Source organism: Muntiacus reevesi, chromosome 1, assembly GCF_963930625.1.
Source record: "Muntiacus reevesi chromosome 1, mMunRee1.1, whole genome shotgun sequence".
Taxonomy (NCBI): domain Eukaryota; kingdom Metazoa; phylum Chordata; class Mammalia; order Artiodactyla; family Cervidae; genus Muntiacus; species Muntiacus reevesi.
Window position 1 is genome coordinate 71,356,703 of NC_089249.1, and position 19,810 is coordinate 71,376,512.

The following is a 19,810-nucleotide window of genomic DNA, read 5'->3' on the forward strand; positions in this document are numbered from 1 at the left end:
AGCCACCAGAGAAAGCAGCTTTTATTGATGAGTTATCTCCAGAAATCAGAAAGACTATGTACCCATTTTTGGTCACACCCTATCCCTTCAGACCTCGCAGTGCTCCACCTAGGGAAGAGCTATAAATTGCCTCTTGGTTTTTCAAGGCCCTAGTCTTTCCTCTTCCTGTGTAGCCCAATGCTGTTTTTTTCAGCAGTGTCTACTGCAGCTACTTAGTAACAATTATGGGTGAAAGGGTGTCGGGGGAAGCAGTTAGATGAGTAAGAAGAATGATGCACAGGAAAACAGGAACCGTAGCCTATCAAAGGTCCCTCTGTCCTGCCTCAGTGGCTTGATCCTTCATTGGCTGCATTTCTCTTTATGCTGAATCACTCCCTTCTGAATCAGATCGGGGATTTCCACTGCCAGCCATGGTCCCAGCTGCAATACAAGCGAGACCCTGTGAGATTACTACCAGCCAGTCAATGCCTTGTATTCCACCAGAAGCTCCTTCCTAGAGATAGTCTAGGAGAACATACCCAAAGGAAAACACTGTTATTCCATGTTTACTCTCACTTTTCTTATATCACTCAGGACCAACCCCCTTCCCCTCTTATATACCAAATACTCCAAACTTACCCCCAGAGCCATGAGATGAGCTAGTCCAAACTTAGGCACATTCCTGGCCCACAAAGGCTTAAAGTGATCGGTCAGGCATATTTTGCCACCCCTATGAGAGGAACAAGATGATCAGAAGGCGTCGACATGCAAGGTACACCATAAAGCAAAGCAGATTCTTGAGAGCACAGGAAGACAACTGGGGATCAGAACTGAGAACAAGGTCATCTAAGTGCTTTGCCCAGGCTTGGCAGAGGGAGATGTGGAATTTCTCTAGGTCTGCAGATTCTGGGAAAATTTCTGTCTTGGAGAGTTCTTCACCAAGGCCTTCTTTGACCTTATCCCATCTCCTGTTCAGTCCTACCTGTACATCTTTGCTGTTTTTCCATCTAGTTCAGGTACTGCAATTTCTGGAGCAGTAGTGGGATATGTGATAGGAATCTGGAAGAATTACAAGGCTTTAATATGACAGAATCAGAATAGAAAGGAACTAATCTAATCAGATATACAGATTTCTTGGTTGAAAAGAAAGGTTCTGTAAACTCCCCCAAGCAGCAGGTACACAGCAGGGTTCTGGACATGGAGATGAGTAATTAAAACTTATGCTTGTTTCAAACCTCATTAAGATTTTCCCTCCCATTTAAAAAGTTTTCTTTGGTCCCTCCAAGAAAGGTTAGCTTGTTAACAATCACCTAATCCCTTGTCCTCTCCTAACCTCCATTAACTACCACTCCATCATACTCACATCAAACTCGATGTCAAACTCATATTTGAGGAGGTCATGGATGTACCAGCATTTTCCAAACCACCTATAACAGAAACCAAACCTCAGTCCAATTTTCCCATTCTCCTAATACTCATATGACATCTTTTTGGCTTAGGTGACCAGCCTGGGAGACTCATAGGTTGGGAATTGGGAACTCTGGCGTTGTAGGAGTGAAGACTAGAAGGGGGCAGGAAAGGCCTGAGAGTGGGTTCTGAGACACCAGAATGCTTAAGCTATGTAAGATCCCCACCACCACACCTCCCGAGCGGGTCTGCCTACCGAGTCCCTTCTTTGTTGGACTCCAGTCGGAACCAGTCATTGTCCGCATTCTTGTTGTTCTCCACATACTAAAAGCAGAGAATGAGGTCTTTGAGGGGGGAATTGGGGCCAAGGGCAGTATGCCTTCCCTCAAAAGAAGTGTGATTACTTACCCTCTTAGTATGTTTACCCAACTTTTCTGACATAAGTTGACGTCAAAGCCATATTGATAAGTAGGGTACTTGTGCAGAACAGAGAATAGAATGCTTGGGTTCTACTCAATTTAGCAGGCACAAAACACTTTACGATGTTGCCTGGCTTTTCTTCTCATTTCTGACAATGTCAGCCACAACTCATTTTACAGCATATTCCTTCCCAAGACTTCATTTTGTCCTGATTTTGACAAGCACTCATATGCTGATGACTTCTAAATCTTTATCTTTAAACTAGAGCTTTTCTCAGAGCTTCAAAGTCTATATCCAAATGTATACTGAAATTTCTACCTTCATTCCACAAATACAGTTCAAACTTGGCAGTGTCAGTTTCCCACTAGTCCTTCAGACTTGTTTCTCCACCGCACCAATCTCCATTGGCAGTATTAGTGTTCAGTCACCCAAGCTAAAAACCTGGAAATCATCCTTAAGCCTCCTCCTCCTTTACAAACCAATCTTTTCTGATATCCTGCTGATTTACCCTCTGAATATCCTTCAAGTCTACCGCTCTTCTCTCTCTTAACGTAACTGCTGAGTTTATATCATCACTTTTCTTTTGTCTGGATTAATGACAGTCTCCAAACTTCAGCCTTAGCCCTGCCAATTCTGTCTTCCTCCTTTCTGCCAGTGATTGATCTAAACCCAAACCTCATCATGCTGCTCCTCTGCTTAACATCCTTTAAAGGAATCCCAATGCCTCCAAGACAGAGTTCAAGTGCTCATATCTATGTATTAAGTCTTATCTACCACTCCCTGCCACACCTTGATGCTCTAACAACTCTGAACTACTTGTGTCTTATATGTCATGTGTTTCTAGCTTCCATAACTTTGCTCATGCTGTTCCTTTTGCCTTGAATGTTCCTCTCTTAGGCTCGTTTTTTATAAGGCTAACTTATGTTTACGCTTTCAGTCTCAGCTCAAGCATTGCCTCTTCTAGGAAGCCTTCCCTGACCAGACCCAAGCTAGATTTAGGTATCTCACCTCCTGCTTCAAAACATCCTAGCAATTTCTAAGATTCCTTCTCCCTCTTTCTCCACCTCATGTATTATAATAATATGTTTCTGTCTTTCGGTAGGCTCCACTTTATTCGGCTTTGGATGCCCTTCCTAGGTACTAGATGTACATTATATTTTAAATTTATTTTTTAGTGAATACATGCATCAGGAAACCTTTGAACCAGACAGACACCACCGCAAGGAAGTCAAATTCTCTTTCCACAGAAGGGAGATTAGCAGAGAAAACGGTTCGTTCCTAACTGAGCTCAGCTCCTCATCACTCTGTAACTAATACCTACTTTAATTTTTCGCTCTAACATGTAGTCTACCTTGGGACAAGTGAAAGAGCGGAGGGACTCAAGCCCGGACTAAGGGCTCTAAGAAATCCTTAAGACCACCACGTCCCCTACATCCAGGAGAGTAATCACCTGGGGCCAGAAGGACACGTCATTTTCCTGGGCCGCGTATCCCTAAAATAACTGCTGCTTTCAGGAAGAAAATCTGGCCCCACCGTGGTTCCTAACTTAAGTCTCTTCTGCCTCCTCCCCACCGCGGCTCCTTAAGTCCCCCAGCCCCGAAGTCATCCAGTATCTTTGAATTTGTAAGTTAAACTTTAAAACCGGAAGTGGATTCCACACGGAGCCTATTCCGATGGACACCTGATTACCCGCAACCCTTTTACCACGCGGTTGACAGTAGAAGCAGAACTGACCCGTATAAGAGACTGATATTCCTCCTTGAGTCTCTGCACCCACAACTCCCGATCTCGAGGTCCGGCGTTGGTCTTCAGCACCGGGATCTCAGACACGACACGCCGGGTGGCCTCGTCCGCCATCTTAAACCAGGGCACAAAAGAAATACGGAAGTGGTATTACCTGTAGTTTACATTCAGGGCGCCTCCATCTTTACTATGGGAAGATGGGGAGTTGGCTGCCTTAAAACTTCGCTGAATGCGATCTTTATTTTCTAGTAACGAAGACAAATTTGTCACCGGATCACCTGCTTGTGGGTGCAACGAGGAGAAAAGAATGGAAACGGATGACTCTGTCCTGAATATGGCACCTATCATTTAACTGCAGATTGCTCAAAGGGTGACTTCCGCTCATGCTCAGAGACGTAATCTCAGAAAACCCTTCTGGACACTTGAAGAACTGTTAGAATTTCAGGCACTTTTAGGCGCTCTTCTGGTTCTTGTCATCCTAAAATGCGCGAGTCACCTGTTTGAGCTTTGATTAAACTTCCTTAACTTCCTTGTAGTTAAGCTGAGGTAGCAGGGAGCCACTGTAGTCATCCATTCAGCTCAGTCGCTAAGTCATGTCCTACTCTTTGTGACCCCATGGACTGCAGCATGCCAGGCCTCCCTGTCCATCACCAACTCCCAGAGTTTACTCAAACTCATGTCCATTAAGTTGGTGATGCCATCCAACCATCTCATCCTCTGTTGTCCCCTTCCCCTCCCGCCTTCGATCATTCCCAGCATCAGGGTCTTTTCAAATGAGTCAGTTTTTCGCATCAGGTGACCAAAGCACTGGAGTTTCAGCTTCAGCATCAGTCCTTCCAATGGATATTCAGGACTGATTTCCTTTAGGATGGACTGGTTTGATCTCCTTGCAGACGGAAGGGATTCCCAAGAGTCTTCTTCAACACCACAGTTCAAAAGCATCAAAAGTCATCCATTAGGAAGGTATTTAACTCCTGAAAGTTATTGGAAACCATGGAGAATCAAAGTATATACAGTCTCAGCCCTTAAGAGTTAACACAATTGAATTAGAGAATTCTTAATAAATGCCAAAGTTGTTGAAAGGCCACTCGAAAACTTGCCTTCCTCTAGCCTAGTCATTTTTGGGTCTGGAATTAACAAATCTAGGAGGGAATCATGTCTCTTATCTCCAGTGCATGGCACACAGTAGGTACCCAGTAATCCTTTTTCAGAATTTTGTATTTTCCAGTTGGTTTTTAAACAGAAGCACATTATTTTTGGCCTTAACTTACACGTCTTGTTTGCAGCATTAGTCATTGCAACCTTTAGCTGTAATTTTGGATCAAATCCTATTAATCATGAAATTCTATAGTTTATCTACAAATTTAATTTCTTATGACTGAAACCTCCAGTACAATGTTGAGAGCAGACACCCTTGTCTTGTTCTGATTTCAGGGAGGAAAGCATTGTCTTTCTTTTTTAAGTATGCTGTTCTCTATAGGCTTTTCACGGGTGTCCTTTATCAGGTTAAGGAAGTTCCCTTCTCTTCCTAGTGTTACAGGTTTTTATCATGAATGGGAGTGTTCCCCACTCCCTGAATGCTTTTTCTTTATTCACTGAGATGATGATGTAGTTTTTGTCTTTTATTAGCATGCAATATGTTTCTTTCTTTAAAATATTGGGAAAAAAATATTGGATATTGGATAAGGCTAAGGCAAAGCTTTGTAGTATCTCACTAGAGTTTTCTCTCCTAGAGAAATAAAGATTTATTCCATTTTGAGTGTGGGCTTTGTGGTGTGGTGGAGGGCAGAGATTTGGAATGAGGCATGCAATTTGATTGTCATAAGAATTTGGAGAAGGAGGAGAGAGAAATAGGGAAATGTAGATCAAATTGGATGCACAGTGTTATAAGAAGAATGCATTCTGAGGATTTAATGTACAGCTGGCTCAGCGGTAAATCCACCTGCAATGCAGGAGACTCAGGTTTAATCTCTGGGTCAGAAAGATCCCCTGGAGAAGGAAATGGCAACCCACTCCAGTATTCTTGCCTGGGAAATCCCAAGGATAGAGGAGCCTGGTGGCTACAGGCCATGGGGGTCACAAGAGTTGGATACGACTTGGTGAGTAAACTACCACCCCCAGCACCGCATGGTGACTGTAGACGGGCTTTCTCAGTTGCAGTGTGTGGGTGAGCAGGAGCTGCTTTTTGTTGTTGGGCACGGGCTTCTCACTATGGTGCCTTCTCTTGTGGAACACAGGTTCTAGGTGCATGGGCTTCAGAAGGTGTAGTATGTGAGCTCAGTAGCTGTGGCACATGGACTTTCATTGCTCCATGGCATGTGGAATCTTCCCACACCAGGGATTGAACCCATGTCCCATGCATTGCAGGCAGATTCTTATCCACTGTACCACCAGGGAAGTCCAGCCTTAAACATTCTTAACCACACGTGTGTTGACTATGTGAAGTGATGGATATGGGTATTGATTTTGGTAATCATTCCTATATGCGCTTGCGTGCGTGTGTATTTACCACATGTATATGATATATACATGCAGATGTACATCAAGCCATGATTTTAAAAATATACAACTGTATTTATCAATTATTCTTCAATAAAGTAGGGGAGGGCCAGACTTTGGTGAGTTACTTTATTTCTGTGAGCTGCATGTCCTCACCTATGAAAGAAGGATAGTAGTGTTTATAGGGTGATTTTAACTATATATGCAATCTCTCTTTCTCACTCTCTTTTTTGCTGAACTTTTCATTTTTATTTTACTTATTTTTATTTATTTGGTTGTGTCAGATCTTAGTTGTGGCACGTGGGGTCTTCATTGCATCACACGGGATCTTTCGTTGTATTACATGGACTCTAGCTGTGGCATGAGTGTGGTGTCTCTTCACACATTCACATAATAGACTTTCAGGATGAAATTCACATTAAATACATGGCAGTGATTTTCAAACTTTTTGTAATACTGGAGCTAGTTTAACAAGCAAACTCTCACTTGGAATCTCAAAATACAAAAATGATCAATGCAGAGATGTTCTTGTTCAAGTGCAGGCAGAGACCTCTAGTCTTAGAATACTTCCCCTATGGTAACGACTTATCACACTTTATTGTTTAATTGTTGTGAAAGACTGGAAACTCACAGTAAAGACTGTGTGTCAGTCTTGTTTATACAATAATACTGTGGTGCCTGGCACCAGCTAAGTGCTCAACTAGTATTTTTAAAATAAAAGAATTTCTTGATGAGTTAGGTAAGCATCAGAAAAGCTGTCTCCCTAAATCTTTATCTTTCTTAAAAAAAAAAAAACTCACCTTATTAGACCACTTTGTAAAGCAGAGCTCATAATGCATGATAAAAAGCTGTCCCTATTGTAAGCATACCTGCATTTCTGTAAAGTATATTTATTTTGAGAAATGGTTCATTTAAAATTTTCAGTTTAGCTTAGTTTTGTTTAAGTACTTCTGATAAGAGATCAGAAGGTAAGGTTGAGAAGACTGAAAGAAGCGTGTGTAGGCCTGGGCTTCATCTTTTTTCCAAAGGAAAAGCTCATTCATGCACAGTTCATGCATTTATGGAGGTCTCACTACATTCAGGCATTGGAAATACAGTAGTGCATAAGGCAGGCAGAGTACTTGCCCTGAAGGAAATTATCCTAAAACAGCTATAAAAAGGAATTGGACAGAAATGACTGGAAATTTCAATTCTGGGAAAGGCACTGACATCAGACCATGGTTTTGATGGGATATCACTGTTGGGTACATGAGGGTGCCCCTGAAAGTAGTTGAAAATCCCATTGTCAGTCATCATGGAGAAAGGTAGCCCTTGGGACAAAAGGAGAAATACTGTATTAGGGAAACAAACTTTGGACTAGGGGAGGAATTTAAGTTTTTCCTCATTCTGATCTTTAAGGGGTTAGTCTGGACTCTAATATTCTCAGAGAATATAGTTCAGAATGGTGAGGAGAGGGAGCCACCCTAAAGAGGATCAGTCAAGCCTGTGGTTTTTCCAGTAGTCATGTATGGATGTGAGAGTTGGGCTGTGAAGAAAGCTGAGCGCCGAAGAATTGATGCTTTTGAACTGTGGTGTTGGAGAAGACTCTTGAGAGTCCCTTGGACTGCAAGGAGATCCAACCAGTCCATCCTAAAGGAGATCAGTCCTGGGTATTCATTGGAAGTACTGATGTTGAAGGTGAAACTCCAATACTTTGGCCACCTCATGCGAAGATTTGACTCATTGGAAAAGACCCTGATGCTGGGAAGGATTGGGGGCAGGAGGAGAAGGGGACGACAGAGAATGAGATGGCTGGATGGCATCACCGACTCGATGGACATGGGTTTGGGTGGACCCCGGGAATTTGGTGATGGACAGGGAGGCCTGGCGTGCTGTGATTCATGGGGTCGCAAAGAGTCAGACATGACTGAGTGACTGAACTGAACTGATAGATGGGTAACCAGTTTAGAAAACTTTTTTCCTTTTGTTATTGCCTTTAATTATTCTGGAGACTTCAGCAAAGAATTCTTATAACACTCAAGAGAACTTGGTGGAGAGAATGATTTTAAAAAAATTTATACAATGCTTACAATGTGCTAGGCTCTATCCTAAACATTAAAAAAAATTAGATCCTTTAATTCTGGCAACAATCTTAATATAGTTACTTCATTAGCTTCATTTACATTTGAAGAAACTGAAGAACCCAACTGAAGTTGGGGTCAATGAAAGAAAGCCCTATATCACACAGCCACTAAATGGTAGAACTGGCATTCAGTCCCAAGCACAGTCTGGCTCTAGAGATCACATCCATAACCAGCTTTCTACCATTTCTGGGCCAATGTGAAATTAGTAGCAGTGATCTGAGGGGTCAGAGTTGGTATTAGAGGGCTATTCATCACCTTTAAAAGGCAGACCGTTATCAAAACACAAAGAGACTGCAGAAACAAACAGTAGAGCTGCAGAAACATAAATGGGACAACCAGCAGCCCCCTCCCTGGAATGGGCTGAAGTGTGCACAGGACTCTCTGAGGTGTTAATATCACCCCTAGAGATAATAGAACTATGGACTTTGAGTTCAAAGCAAGATCTTGGCAAGGGTTGGCGGTGTCAGAGGATTTGGTTAATAAACATGAAAATACATATTCTTTGGGGAGGAGAAATTAATAAGTAGTCAATTACCATAAAATAAGAAATCTCTATTCTGGACATGTTCAAAGTACATCCAAGTACGTATGCCTGAGAGAATCAGGTAAGGCTGATAGTACTTGAAGTGGATCCCTTAGGATGAGCACATTGAATATGCAGGAAAGGAGAGAGCAGGGTAAATGTGACATTCTAGGCAGAAAGAAGAGCATTCTGTAAGTCAGGAAGTCATAAGGGAATAAAGTAGTATATTAAGGACAGCAAATATTCAGATCATCGTTTATAAGAGAAGAAGGAAGAAAACGCCTAGCAGGACTTAATTATATGCAATATGCTATATAGAAATATTTATAAAATAAGCATAAAATCACAAAACAAAATTATACACAGATGTGGCTTCAAAATACTTACAAATACATGCACCTGCTCAAAATTCAAAAGATAGAAAATGCTATAGAGTGAAATGTAAGTCTCCCTCTAACTCCATTCCTTGGCTACTTACTTCTCTTCCCCAGGGCTCTCCTCTACAACTAGCTTTTTGTATATCCTTCCAGATATAGTCTATGCACTTACACAGATACACACATACACCTTCTTTGAAAACTCTTTATATAAATCATAGTATACTCTTCAAATTTCTGCTTTTTTTTCACTGAATAATATCTTGGAGGCTGTTCAATATTAATACATAATTAAACTACCTCTTTCTTCCCCCTCCCACTCTTTCTTCTTCTTTTGTAGATGCATCCCATTGTATGGATCTACCATAATTTCTTCAGCAAGACCCTCAGAGGTATATTTAGATAGTCTTTTTCTATTTATTACAAACAGTACTGCAGTTAATAGCTTTGTCTACTCATCACTTTGTACATGTGTAATAAATATGTAGATATAATACTGTTGCCTCAAAAGATTTGTGCTTTTTAAAATTTATTAAATACTGCCTCTATAAAAGGTAATTTGTTAAAAAATTGTCCTCTATAAAAATTAAACCAATTTGTATTACTATTAGCAATATATGAAATGACAAGTTCCCCTCCTTAAAAAAAACAAAAAATCAGTGTTAACAACAGAGTTGTTTTGCCAATTTCATGACTGAAGTAGAATCTCAAGACAATTTTAGTGTCTATTTCTCATTCTAAGGTTGAATATTTTTTCATAGGTTTAGGATTCATTTGTATTTAATTTTCTATAATTTCTTATATCCTTTGCTCCTTTTAAATTGTCATTCATTTTTTCTTACTGATTTTATGAGTTTTTAAAAAATATATTAAAGAGATTAGTCATGTGTGATGAGTTATAAATATTTTTCTCAGTTTGTCATCTTAGTTTTTGTTCATAGTATTTCTAACCATGTGGAAATTTTTTTCCCACAGTCTTTCTTTGTTTATAATTTCTGGTATTGAGTCACCACAACAGTATATATTACTTTTTAAAAAATTATCCCATGTTTTCTTCTAGTACTGTTTCTCTTAAAATGAAGATGACTTTGTTTGTTCTAGCTTATTTAAACAATACAGAAAAAGAAAATTAATTCAAAATTCTACCCCATGTTAAAAAAAAAACTGCTATCATTTAAAGTATACATCCTTTTAGACATCTCTATGCACACATTTTTCTTCTACTTTGGTTTTAATTTACTGTTATATAGGTTCTTAAGATGGATGCAAAGCTTTTGAACTTTCAGTTTTTCTCTTTTCCTAATATGTGCATTTAAGACTATACACTTCCCTATAAGCATAGCTTTAGTCACATCCACGTTTTGTATGTAATATTTTTATTATCATTCAGTTCAAGTTATTTTCTAACTCCAACTGTGATTTTTTTTGGGGGGGTTACTTAGAAGTAGTGTATTTCATAACTTCTAGTTACCTTTTTGTTACTGATCTGTGTCTTAACTGCAAGTCAAGAAACATACTTTATATTACTTCAGAACTTTGAAATTTGTTGAGATTTGCCTTATGGCAGTATATGATAGGGTTTCCCAGGTGACTCAGTGGTAAAGAATCCACAGGCCAATGCAGGAGCCCCAGGAGATGTGGGCTTGATCCCTGGGTTGGAAAGATCCCCTGGAAGGAGGAAATGGCAACCCACTCCAGTATTCTCACTGGGATAATCCCAGAGACGGAGTTTTGGAGGCTACAGTCCATGAGGTTGCAAAGAGTTGGACACGACTGAGCATAAACTACATAGTCAATTTTCAAAATGTCCCAAGCGTGCTTGAAAAAATCTGTAATTTGCAGTTCTGGAGTATAGTGGCTGTATATACATATTTATACTTGTAGAGTTAAATTTGCTACTCATGTTATTTAAGTTTTTATTGGTTCTGAAAGAGGTTTGCCCTATCAGTGAATAAGAGCAATGTGCTAAATCTCCTGTTATGATAGTGAATTTGTCTATTTTTTTCCTTGTAGCTCTGTTGCTCTATATAATTTTAAGTTAACTTCATATTTAAATGCAACTTTAAAACTTCCACATAAATTAGACTTAAGTGAAGTGTTCTTGTTTATTTCTAGTAATGCTTTTGCTTTCAAACCTATTACATCTGTTATATAATTTCCTTTAGGTTTATTTTTCCATGATATACCTTTTCCCATTCTTTTACTTTCAACCTTTTTTGTATATTATTTGTATATTTTTTGTATGTTTTAGTTTCTAGTATCTTATGTTAATTATGATTGACTATTAATGCATATGGAATTAATTTTAAAGGGTATGTATATTTCCAATGATCTAAAGTGACACATTGATCAATATAAAATTTTCTTACTGTATTTGGGTCTATCATTGGACCTTTCACTTGTTTTCATCAGTTGCCTTATTCACAGGGCATTAACCCACTGTTTTAATTATTGTAGCTTTACAATACATGTTAATATTTGGGTTAACTTTTAGTCATTACTTATCTTTTTCAGAATTTCCCTTTTATTTTTTCCTTATTTTTCTATGTGAATTAAAATTAATTTGTTTAAAAACCTTGCTGACAGTTATAAACAACTATACAGAGGGATCCCATCTACCCTTCACTCAGTTATCCCCAGTGGTAACATCTTAATGAAACTCTCGTCCAGTATCACAACCACCATAGTGACATTATGACAGTCAAGAGACAGAACAGTTCTGTCACTAGAGGGATCTTTCGTTTAGCCCTTTTACAGACACACCCACTTCCCGGCCACCCCCACCATCTCTTTATTTTCTGGCATCCTGGTTTCCAGTAAATGCGTCTTTCTGGGACTTGCCTGGTGGTCCAGTGGCTGGGACTCTGTGCTTCCAGTGCTGGGGGGCCCTGGTGCGATCCCTGGTCGGGGACTGGGTCCCGCATGGCACAGTTAGGAGTTCACATGCTGCATCTGAAGATCCTGTGTGCCGTAACTAAGACTGGCTGCAGCCAAGTAAGTAAGTAAAATAATTGTATATTTCTTTTTTAAAAAGTGTGTCACCCCAAGAATGTTTTATAAATGGAATCATGTATTTGGGATTGGTGTCTTTTCAGTAGTGAGTCATCCAGACGGTTTTATGTATCAATAGTTTGTTCCTTTTTACTGCTAGATAGTATTTCATAGTATGGATGTACCAGCCTTGTTTATCCATTTAGCCACCAAAGGACATCTATGTGGTTTTCAGAGTTTGTTATTATAAATAAAGCTGCAAACTTCTGCATGCAAAAAACAAACAAAAAAACCCTTGCTGACATTTTTATCTAGATGTTAAATTTATAGATAACATTGGGAAATTGACATCATACATATTCTCTCTCTCCAAGAACATGATATTACTTTCCATTTGACCAAGTATTCTTTTATGTGGGTAGCATTCTAAAATTTCATTCATACTAGGAATTTCCTGGCAATACAGTTGTAAAGACTCTGCACTTTCACTGCCAAGGGCACAGGTTCAACTCCTGGTTGGGGAACTAAGATCCTGCAAGCCTTGAAGTGTGGGAAAAGAAATTTTCATTTATGCAGATCTTGCCCATTCTTTTTAGTTATTCCTAGGCATTTTATCTGATTTGTTGCAATTGGGTCTTTTTTTAATTATATGTTTAGTTTATTGTTTATATATAAAGGTTATTTATTTCTGCATGATAGTTCCTCTCCCAATCATCACTTTACTAAATTCTATTACTTGTAATAATTTTAAAGTTGATTTTCATGATTATATCTATATATATATAATAAGCTATCATTTGTAATACTGACAATTACATTATTATTTTAGCTATATAAAAATGTTTATAAGTGGCTAGCTTGGGAGAAAACATGAAGAAATGAGGTAAAAAGGTAAAACGAGTTAGGAAAATTCTTTTTGTTATAATTTCACTGATGATTAGCTAAAATGATAACAGGATTCTCAGCATTTTAAACAAGTTCAGGGCCCGGACACATGGTATTCTAGAAATCAGAAATATTTTGTAAGTGAAATTGTTTTCCACAAAGATGGTCTAAAGAACTCACAATATGGCAAATGTCCACATTTTCGAAGAGAGAAATTCTAGATGGTGAATTCTGGAAACTAAAGAATTAAGATTATTGATTCTTTTACAATTATAGAACAGTTATTAAATATTATTTTGTAAATGAGAAAAGAAAGCAGTGATCCCCAGGTGCCAACAGTGTTTCACCACGATGTGATTCAGGCGCCCAAGTGTCGGTTCTGCCTTGCCTTTGGGCCTCTGGCATGTACCCTCTCATCCTAGGACAGTCTTCTGCAAGCAGACTGGCTCCTTTGGGTTCTTTGGGTCTCAGCTTCTGTGTTACCTCCTCAAAGAGAGCTTTCCCTGATCATTCCTTTTATGTCACAGCATTCTGTTCTTTTCCTTCATAGCACCTATCTCAGTTTAAAATGGTATAGTTGCTATTTTCTTTCCTTAGGCAGTCTACCCATGTAAACAATAAATTCATGAAGACATGGGCCATGTCTGTTTGTTCACCACTGTGTATCCTACTGTATATGCCTATAACGGCACTTGACATTAGTAAATGCTTAATGTATATATATTAAGTAAATGACTGGATGACTTTCCTTGTCAGTGTTACTAGACTAGCAGACTAGAGGAACATCACAGAGACACCATATCTCGATTTCAGAAAAAAAAAACCACAACAATTTCCTGATATGATCTTTGAAAAAGTTAGTGAATTTGCTAGAATACAGATATACTTTTATTTGACTGAACAACAACTAAAGAGAATTAAATCTCTAATTAGCTGGAGGTGTTGGTAGGACATGGCTGTTTTTTTTTTGTCATGGCCTGACTGTAGGATAACCAATGGCTTGGAAAAAGTCATCCCCATGGGAGCAGCAGAGAGCATTAACAAAGAACCTCCTGAATTTCTGAAAACTGGTGAAAACTGTTACATATAAATATTAGGTAACATTTATCTGGTGCTTACAACAAGTAAGGCCCTGAGTTGACAGCTCACATGTATTATTTAATATAATCTTTAAAACAATGACCTATGACATGAATGTTATTTTATATATGCTCCTTTTACAGATGAGAAAACAAACTCAGGGAAGTTAATGGACTTACCCAAAGTCTTGTTAGTGAAGGTCAGAGGTGGCAAATGAAGGAAACAAGGAGAATGTTAGACAGCAAATCCTTAGGATTCAGTGACTGACTGTGGTCTCTACTCTTCTATTCAGGAGCCAGGAGACACTGGGATTCCAACTAAAGGCTTATGGCTAGGTTAGAAATGAAAAGACACTTACTCCTTGGAAGAAAAGCTATGACCAACCTAGACAGCATATTAAAAAGCAGAGACATTACGTTGCCAACAAAGGTCTGTCTAATCAAAGCTATCATTTTTCCAGTAGTAAAGATGTAAGAGTTGGACTATAAAGAAAGCTGAGCACCAAAAAATTGATGCTTATGAACTGTGGTGTTGGAGAAGACTCTTGGGGGTTCCTTGGACTGCAAGGAGATCAAACCAGTCAATCCTAAAGGAAATCAGTCCTGAATATTCACTGGAAGGACTGATGCTGAAGCTGAAACTCCAATACTTTGGCCACCTGATGCAAAGAACTGACTCACTGGAAAACACCTTGATGCTGGGAAAGATTCAAGGCAGGTGGAGAGGAGACGACAGAGGATGAGATGGTTGAATGGCATCACCAACTTGATGGACATGAATTTGCGCAAGCTCTGAGAGCTGGTGATGGACAGGGAAGCCTGGCGTGCTATAGTCTACTGGGTCACAAAGAGTTGGACACGACTGAGCGACTGAACTAGAAGTACAACTGAAATTAGAGTTAACCCGATGCTTTAGATGAAAATGAAAATGAGTAATTGGAGCAGCTTAGAGTTAATGGGGAACCAAGAACTAGAGAGGATTGTCAGGTCAGCAAGTCACTGTAGGATAAAGTTAAAGAGTAAAGCCCAGGCAATGACATAGGTATCACAGTGGGCCTGGAAGCGTCAGGAGTATACTTGTGACAATGCGTTACTAATAGGGTATAGAATTATTTAAGGAAATGTCTGGCTCAACAAGAGATTTTAATCTGGCAGAAATGGGAACAGCATAGACTGAGAAAGCAATCTCAATAGAGTATTCAGATTAAGAAAGATGAAAGATCTACTGTAATTTTAAGTGGTAGTACCATTGGACTCGGAAAAAAATACTTAGTAGGGACATAGTAACTCTCTGAAGGGCTGACATTTAGCTCTGATGTGTTGATCCAGAGGAAAAAAGACAGGGCCAATAAATGGAAGTTACAAAGAGATTGTTTTTTTTTAAGCACAGAAAAAAAGGCTTTTTTAATCCCTGAAAATTACAGTGGATTAAGTGCAGGACATACTGGAAATGGGATCATGTGAAAGGTAGCTGAAGGATGCTTGTTTAAAGATTCGAATGAAAGAAGAGATAATTGTGGGAATAGAATGTATTGAGAAGTAGAAAAGAATGGAAACCAGGATCCAGTCAGAGGCTGCTGCAGCTGCTAAGTCACTTCAGTCGTGTCCGACTCTGTGCCACCCCAGAGACAGCAGACCATCAGGGTCCCCTGGCCCTGGGAGCCTGCCTGAAAGCTGGAGGGCTGTTCTCTCAGCTGAGGCTTCAAGGAAGAGACAGCAATGGATATAAAGAAAGGGACATGAAAGGAGGAGGAGCAAGAGAGTCCTATGTAGGGTTCTCAATCTTCTCAGGGAGTTTTTTTGAGTTTTTAGTTACCGTAAGGAGGAGTGGAAAAAGAACATTAGACAAGAGATGAAGTTTTTGCTTTAACTGTAGAGATGACATACAGTTCAAGCAAAAGGGAAACAACTATTTAGCTACAACTAACAACAACAACAAAGTCCATCCTAAAGGAAATCAGTCCTGAATACTCAATGGAAGGACTGATGCTGAAGCTGAAACTCCAGTACATTGGCCACCTGATGCAAAGAACTGACTCATGTGAAAAGACCCTGGTGCTGGGAAAGACTGAAGGTGGGAGGAGAAGAGGACGACAGAGGATGAGATGGTTGGATGGCATCACTGACTCAATGGACATGAGTTTGAGAAAATTCCGGGAGTTGGTGATGGACAGGGAGGCCTGCTGTTCTGCAGTCCATGGGGTCACAAAGACTCTGACATCACTGAGCAACTGAACTGAACAAAAAGTCTTAGTGTTTGAAATATTTTTTTCTCAGTACTGGGCATAAGTGCCAGTCTCCTTGGTTTGGTTAGCATTTATTCCATTTCGCCTCAGGAAATCTGCTTAGCTCTCTGTTAAGGGCATTATGATCTCTTAGCCACTGAACCACCAGGAAATTCCTGAGGATTCATGTTTTTTTGTTTTGGGTCATGCAGTGACAGTATGTGGGATATTAAGTTCCCTGACCAAGGATTGAAACTGTGCCCCCTGCAGTGGAAGTGTGGAGTCCTAACCACTAGACCACCAGGGAATTCCCAAGTTTTCATGTTTTAAGAGTGTATTTCCAGCTCCCACCCCCAAAAGAAAACATTCCTACAGTCATGAATGCAGTCATGTAATGGACTAACTTAGGAACAGCTGGCCAGGCAATTGTCTCAATGTCTGGAATCTGTAAAATTTAGTTAAGGTCTGGCCCCAGGGAAAAGGATTAGGAATAGTCCTATAGAGGAAGAGGGATTACTTTGCAGGCCTAATGAAGAAAAGTTCCAGTCCTTTCTTTATCTTTCCATTGTGAGCGGGTGATAGGTCATCTCCCCAGAGGCTGCACTGAGCAGATAAGAGAGAAGGCCACTAGAGATGGCCTCTCCTCTCTAATCCTCTAAATGGGGTTGGCTTAAGTTTGGGGAAGAGAGATGGATTCCTGGAAAGGAATTCCCACCATGATGTCAAGATTGCTAGGCATCAAACCACTTCCTAATATGGGTAGGGAGAGAATACGATTCAATCATAAGTAGTGCCTGTCTGCCTCTTTTATGAGTTTATGTGGGTGGGGGCACATCCCCATTCCATACATTACAGGTGGCAACCTCTGCCGTGATGACTCTTCCTCTAGGAGAAAGAGAGGAATCTGAAGAAAATGAGGATGGCGTGCAGGCTGTTCATAAGGGAAGAGTTCCAGTGTGGGGTGGTGGTGAAGGGGGAAGAGACAGCTTTGGCTTTTTCTAATGGATATCTCTGCCTTTCAACCTTGTAGAGACTGTTTATTCTTCCCAGTCCTGCAGGAAACAGGGGCAGGGTATCATCCTTCTCTTTACAGTTCACTGCTACTTTCAGATGATCATGCTCTCATCCTCTTGTAAAACTCCTTCTCGGAAGCTTATACCATTTGGCTCTACTGTCCTTTATCCCTCCTGCTTACTGAAAACTCCTGTGCCTATTAAATAACCCCTCTGTGCCAAACTGGGTATGTGTATGTATGTGCTAAGTCATGTAAGTCGTCCAACTCTTTGAGACCCTGTGGGCTGTAGCCAGCCAGACTCCTCTGTCCATGCGCTTCTCCAGGCAAGAATAGTGGAGTGGGTTGCCATGGCCTCCTCCAGAGGATCTTCTGACCCAGGTTTCTAACTTGTGTCTCTTGTGTCTCCTGCATTGGCAGGCAGGTTCTTTACCACTAGCGCCACCTGGGAAGCCCTCCTATCTGAGTGGTTTTAGGAAAATCCATGTGATTGGTAGTTCCTGGCCTTCTCAACCTTTACTCCTACTTTCAATTCCTTAACTTTACCATTTCTGGCAACACAAGTTTTTCCTGATGGCAGCCTAAGGGCTTTAATAAAGAATGGGACAGGAAGCAATCTTGAATGTGAAAACATTCATGGTGAAAGAATTGGCTGGTATTTATTTGAAGACTCATTGAAAGACTGGGGTTGTCAGCTGTGACATATAATGATGGAATAGCATAGAGGTTGAATTTCAATGATATTTAGTGAAGGTTCAAGATATGGATTTTACCTTTTGCCAAGTTTCCAGGAAACCTGAGTTTGCAGCTAGCTTTTAACTTTCCCTGTTAGCTGCCTTTCTGGGGATATCTGACACTTTCAACTTCTCTCCTCTTGACACACTCTCTTCCTTCTGATTCTGTGACAACTAGGAACCAGGGTTTTTTCTTCCTCACTGGCTCTTCCTTTTCAATGATTCTCCAAGGGCTCTTCTACTTATGCCTTAAGTGCTAGACTTCACCAAGGCCTCTGCTTAGCCCTCTGCTGCTCTCTGTGGGAGTGTATTCAAATCTATTTGGCTTCAACAACCACAGAAATGTTCATGATTCAGAATTTCTGGCCTATACATCATTGAGGTTTTTAAAAAGCAGCTTTCTACAAAAATAATGTATGTTATGTACACAGTAAAAAAAAATTCAAACAGTAAAGATGAATCTAAAATAAAAAGTATGTTTGATCCCTCCCAAGCCCACTCTTCATAACTAATTTTTTAATGCTTGTATAAATATGCATGTAATTCTTTTGCATTTGCTTCCCCCCCCCCCCCCAACTTAACATAACTTTCTCCCATGTTTTATATTCCTACATTCAACTGTCATTTGGACATCTCTATCTGGCTGTCCCACAGCTATCTAAAATTCCTTCCTTTTCTGTGACGTTCTCCCATATGCTATACCCTACTGCTATCCCCCTTTTACCATTAACATTGTTAAGAAAATCGGTTTTATACATTGTGCCTTTCTAGTAACTCAATTTACCTCATTGTTTCTACTCCACCATATCTTTGAAACAGTTTTCTCCAAAATTACTAAATGACTTACTTGTTGCAAAATCCAATGGACACATTGTAGTCCACATCTTAACGTGATTTTTTTTTTTTTTGGATCTGCTTTAAATACTGGCCAATTTCCTTGATATTTCTGGTTTCTTCTTTCTACTTGTCCCTTCTCGGTGTCCTCTTTCCCCCTCTTTCCTCATATCTTAAATGCAGGTATTCCTCTTCCTAGGCCATCTTATGCACTTCCATGGTTTCAACAACACACTCTAAACCTTCCTTTTGGACTCCCAACCCACATTATGTAACAATCCATTGTCTAACGGATATCCTACAGGCACTTAAAAGTCATTCTCTCCCCCACCTTCCCCGATCTCAAATAACAATGAAAATGGCATCATCAGTCCCTAGGTGCCCAAGCCAGGACACTGGGAAATAAATAGCTTGGATTCCTCCCTCGGCCTCAAATCCATTTCCGATCATTTCCCCCCCATCTGTACACGCCCTTCTACAGGACAGACCACTGTGGTCTCTCTTCGGGGTAAGAGCGTCCTAACCGTTCTTGCCTCTAACTTAACCCCCTCCAATTCATTCTACCCATTGCCATCACTGATCTTGTAAAATGCAAATATACTTGTTCACACCTCTGCTAAGACTCTTCAAAACCTATTCATTACCCTTAGGAAAAAACAATTTACGTGGCCTTGCGTAAACTGGCCCCTCCCAACCTCACAGAACTCATCTATTTACCCCCCTTTAAGCCATACCATGCTGCTGGCAGCTCCAGAAGGTACCCAGTCTCCCACCCCCAATTCCCAACAGTCCAGGATTCAGCTCAGGTGACACTTCCTTCAGGAAGCGGGTGCTCAGAAAGCAAATGCTCAAAAAGTGAAATCCTAGAGGGCAACTGACCAGTGATTTCTGTTCCGGACCCAAGTTTACGGAACGTCCGGGTTACCAGGAAGCTCAGGGCAAAGGTCAAACCCAGATCGTGAACCTTCCCCCAAGTTCG

At 40.2% G+C, this 19,810-nt stretch overlaps 1 protein-coding gene across 3 annotated transcripts; it reads right to left on the bottom strand.

Moving 5' to 3' along the window:
- Window positions 1-3: 3 nt before the first annotated feature.
- On the bottom strand, window positions 4-14,336 carry UFC1 (ubiquitin-fold modifier conjugating enzyme 1). Of its 3 annotated transcripts, none has more exons than XM_065947175.1 (7): window positions 14,207-14,336; window positions 3,541-3,663; window positions 1,643-1,710; window positions 1,343-1,406; window positions 962-1,038; window positions 619-709; window positions 4-420 (listed from the first exon to the last, which is right to left on the bottom strand). In XM_065947175.1, exons 2-7 carry the CDS (start codon window positions 3,661-3,663, stop codon window positions 340-342), a joined length of 504 nt encoding a protein of 167 aa, XP_065803247.1. In that variant the 5' UTR covers window positions 14,207-14,336; the 3' UTR covers window positions 4-339. The 3 variants fall into 3 exon arrangements, with proteins under 3 accessions (XP_065803247.1, XP_065803240.1, XP_065803232.1); XM_065947168.1 differs by lacking the exon at window positions 14,207-14,336 and adding an exon at window positions 3,828-3,962; XM_065947160.1 differs by lacking the exon at window positions 14,207-14,336 and having other exon boundaries at window positions 3,541-3,907.
- Between the last annotated feature and the right edge of the window lie 5,474 nt (window positions 14,337-19,810).

What these genes read in the sequence shown, in the direction of transcription:
- UFC1 (XM_065947175.1), bottom strand. Translation starts at nt 3,663, where the DNA reads ATGGCGGACGAGGCCACCCGGCGTGTCGTGTCTGAGATCCCGGTGCTG. An exon ending in AGTTTGACATCGAGTTTGAT is followed by an intron (nt 1,039 to 1,342) that starts GTGAGTATGATG and finishes TAATTCTTCCAG; the next exon opens with ATTCCTATCACATATCCCAC. An exon ending in AAAACAGCAAAGATGTACAG is followed by an intron (nt 710 to 961) that starts GTAGGACTGAAC and finishes TTCCTCTCATAG; the next exon opens with GGGTGGCAAAATATGCCTGA.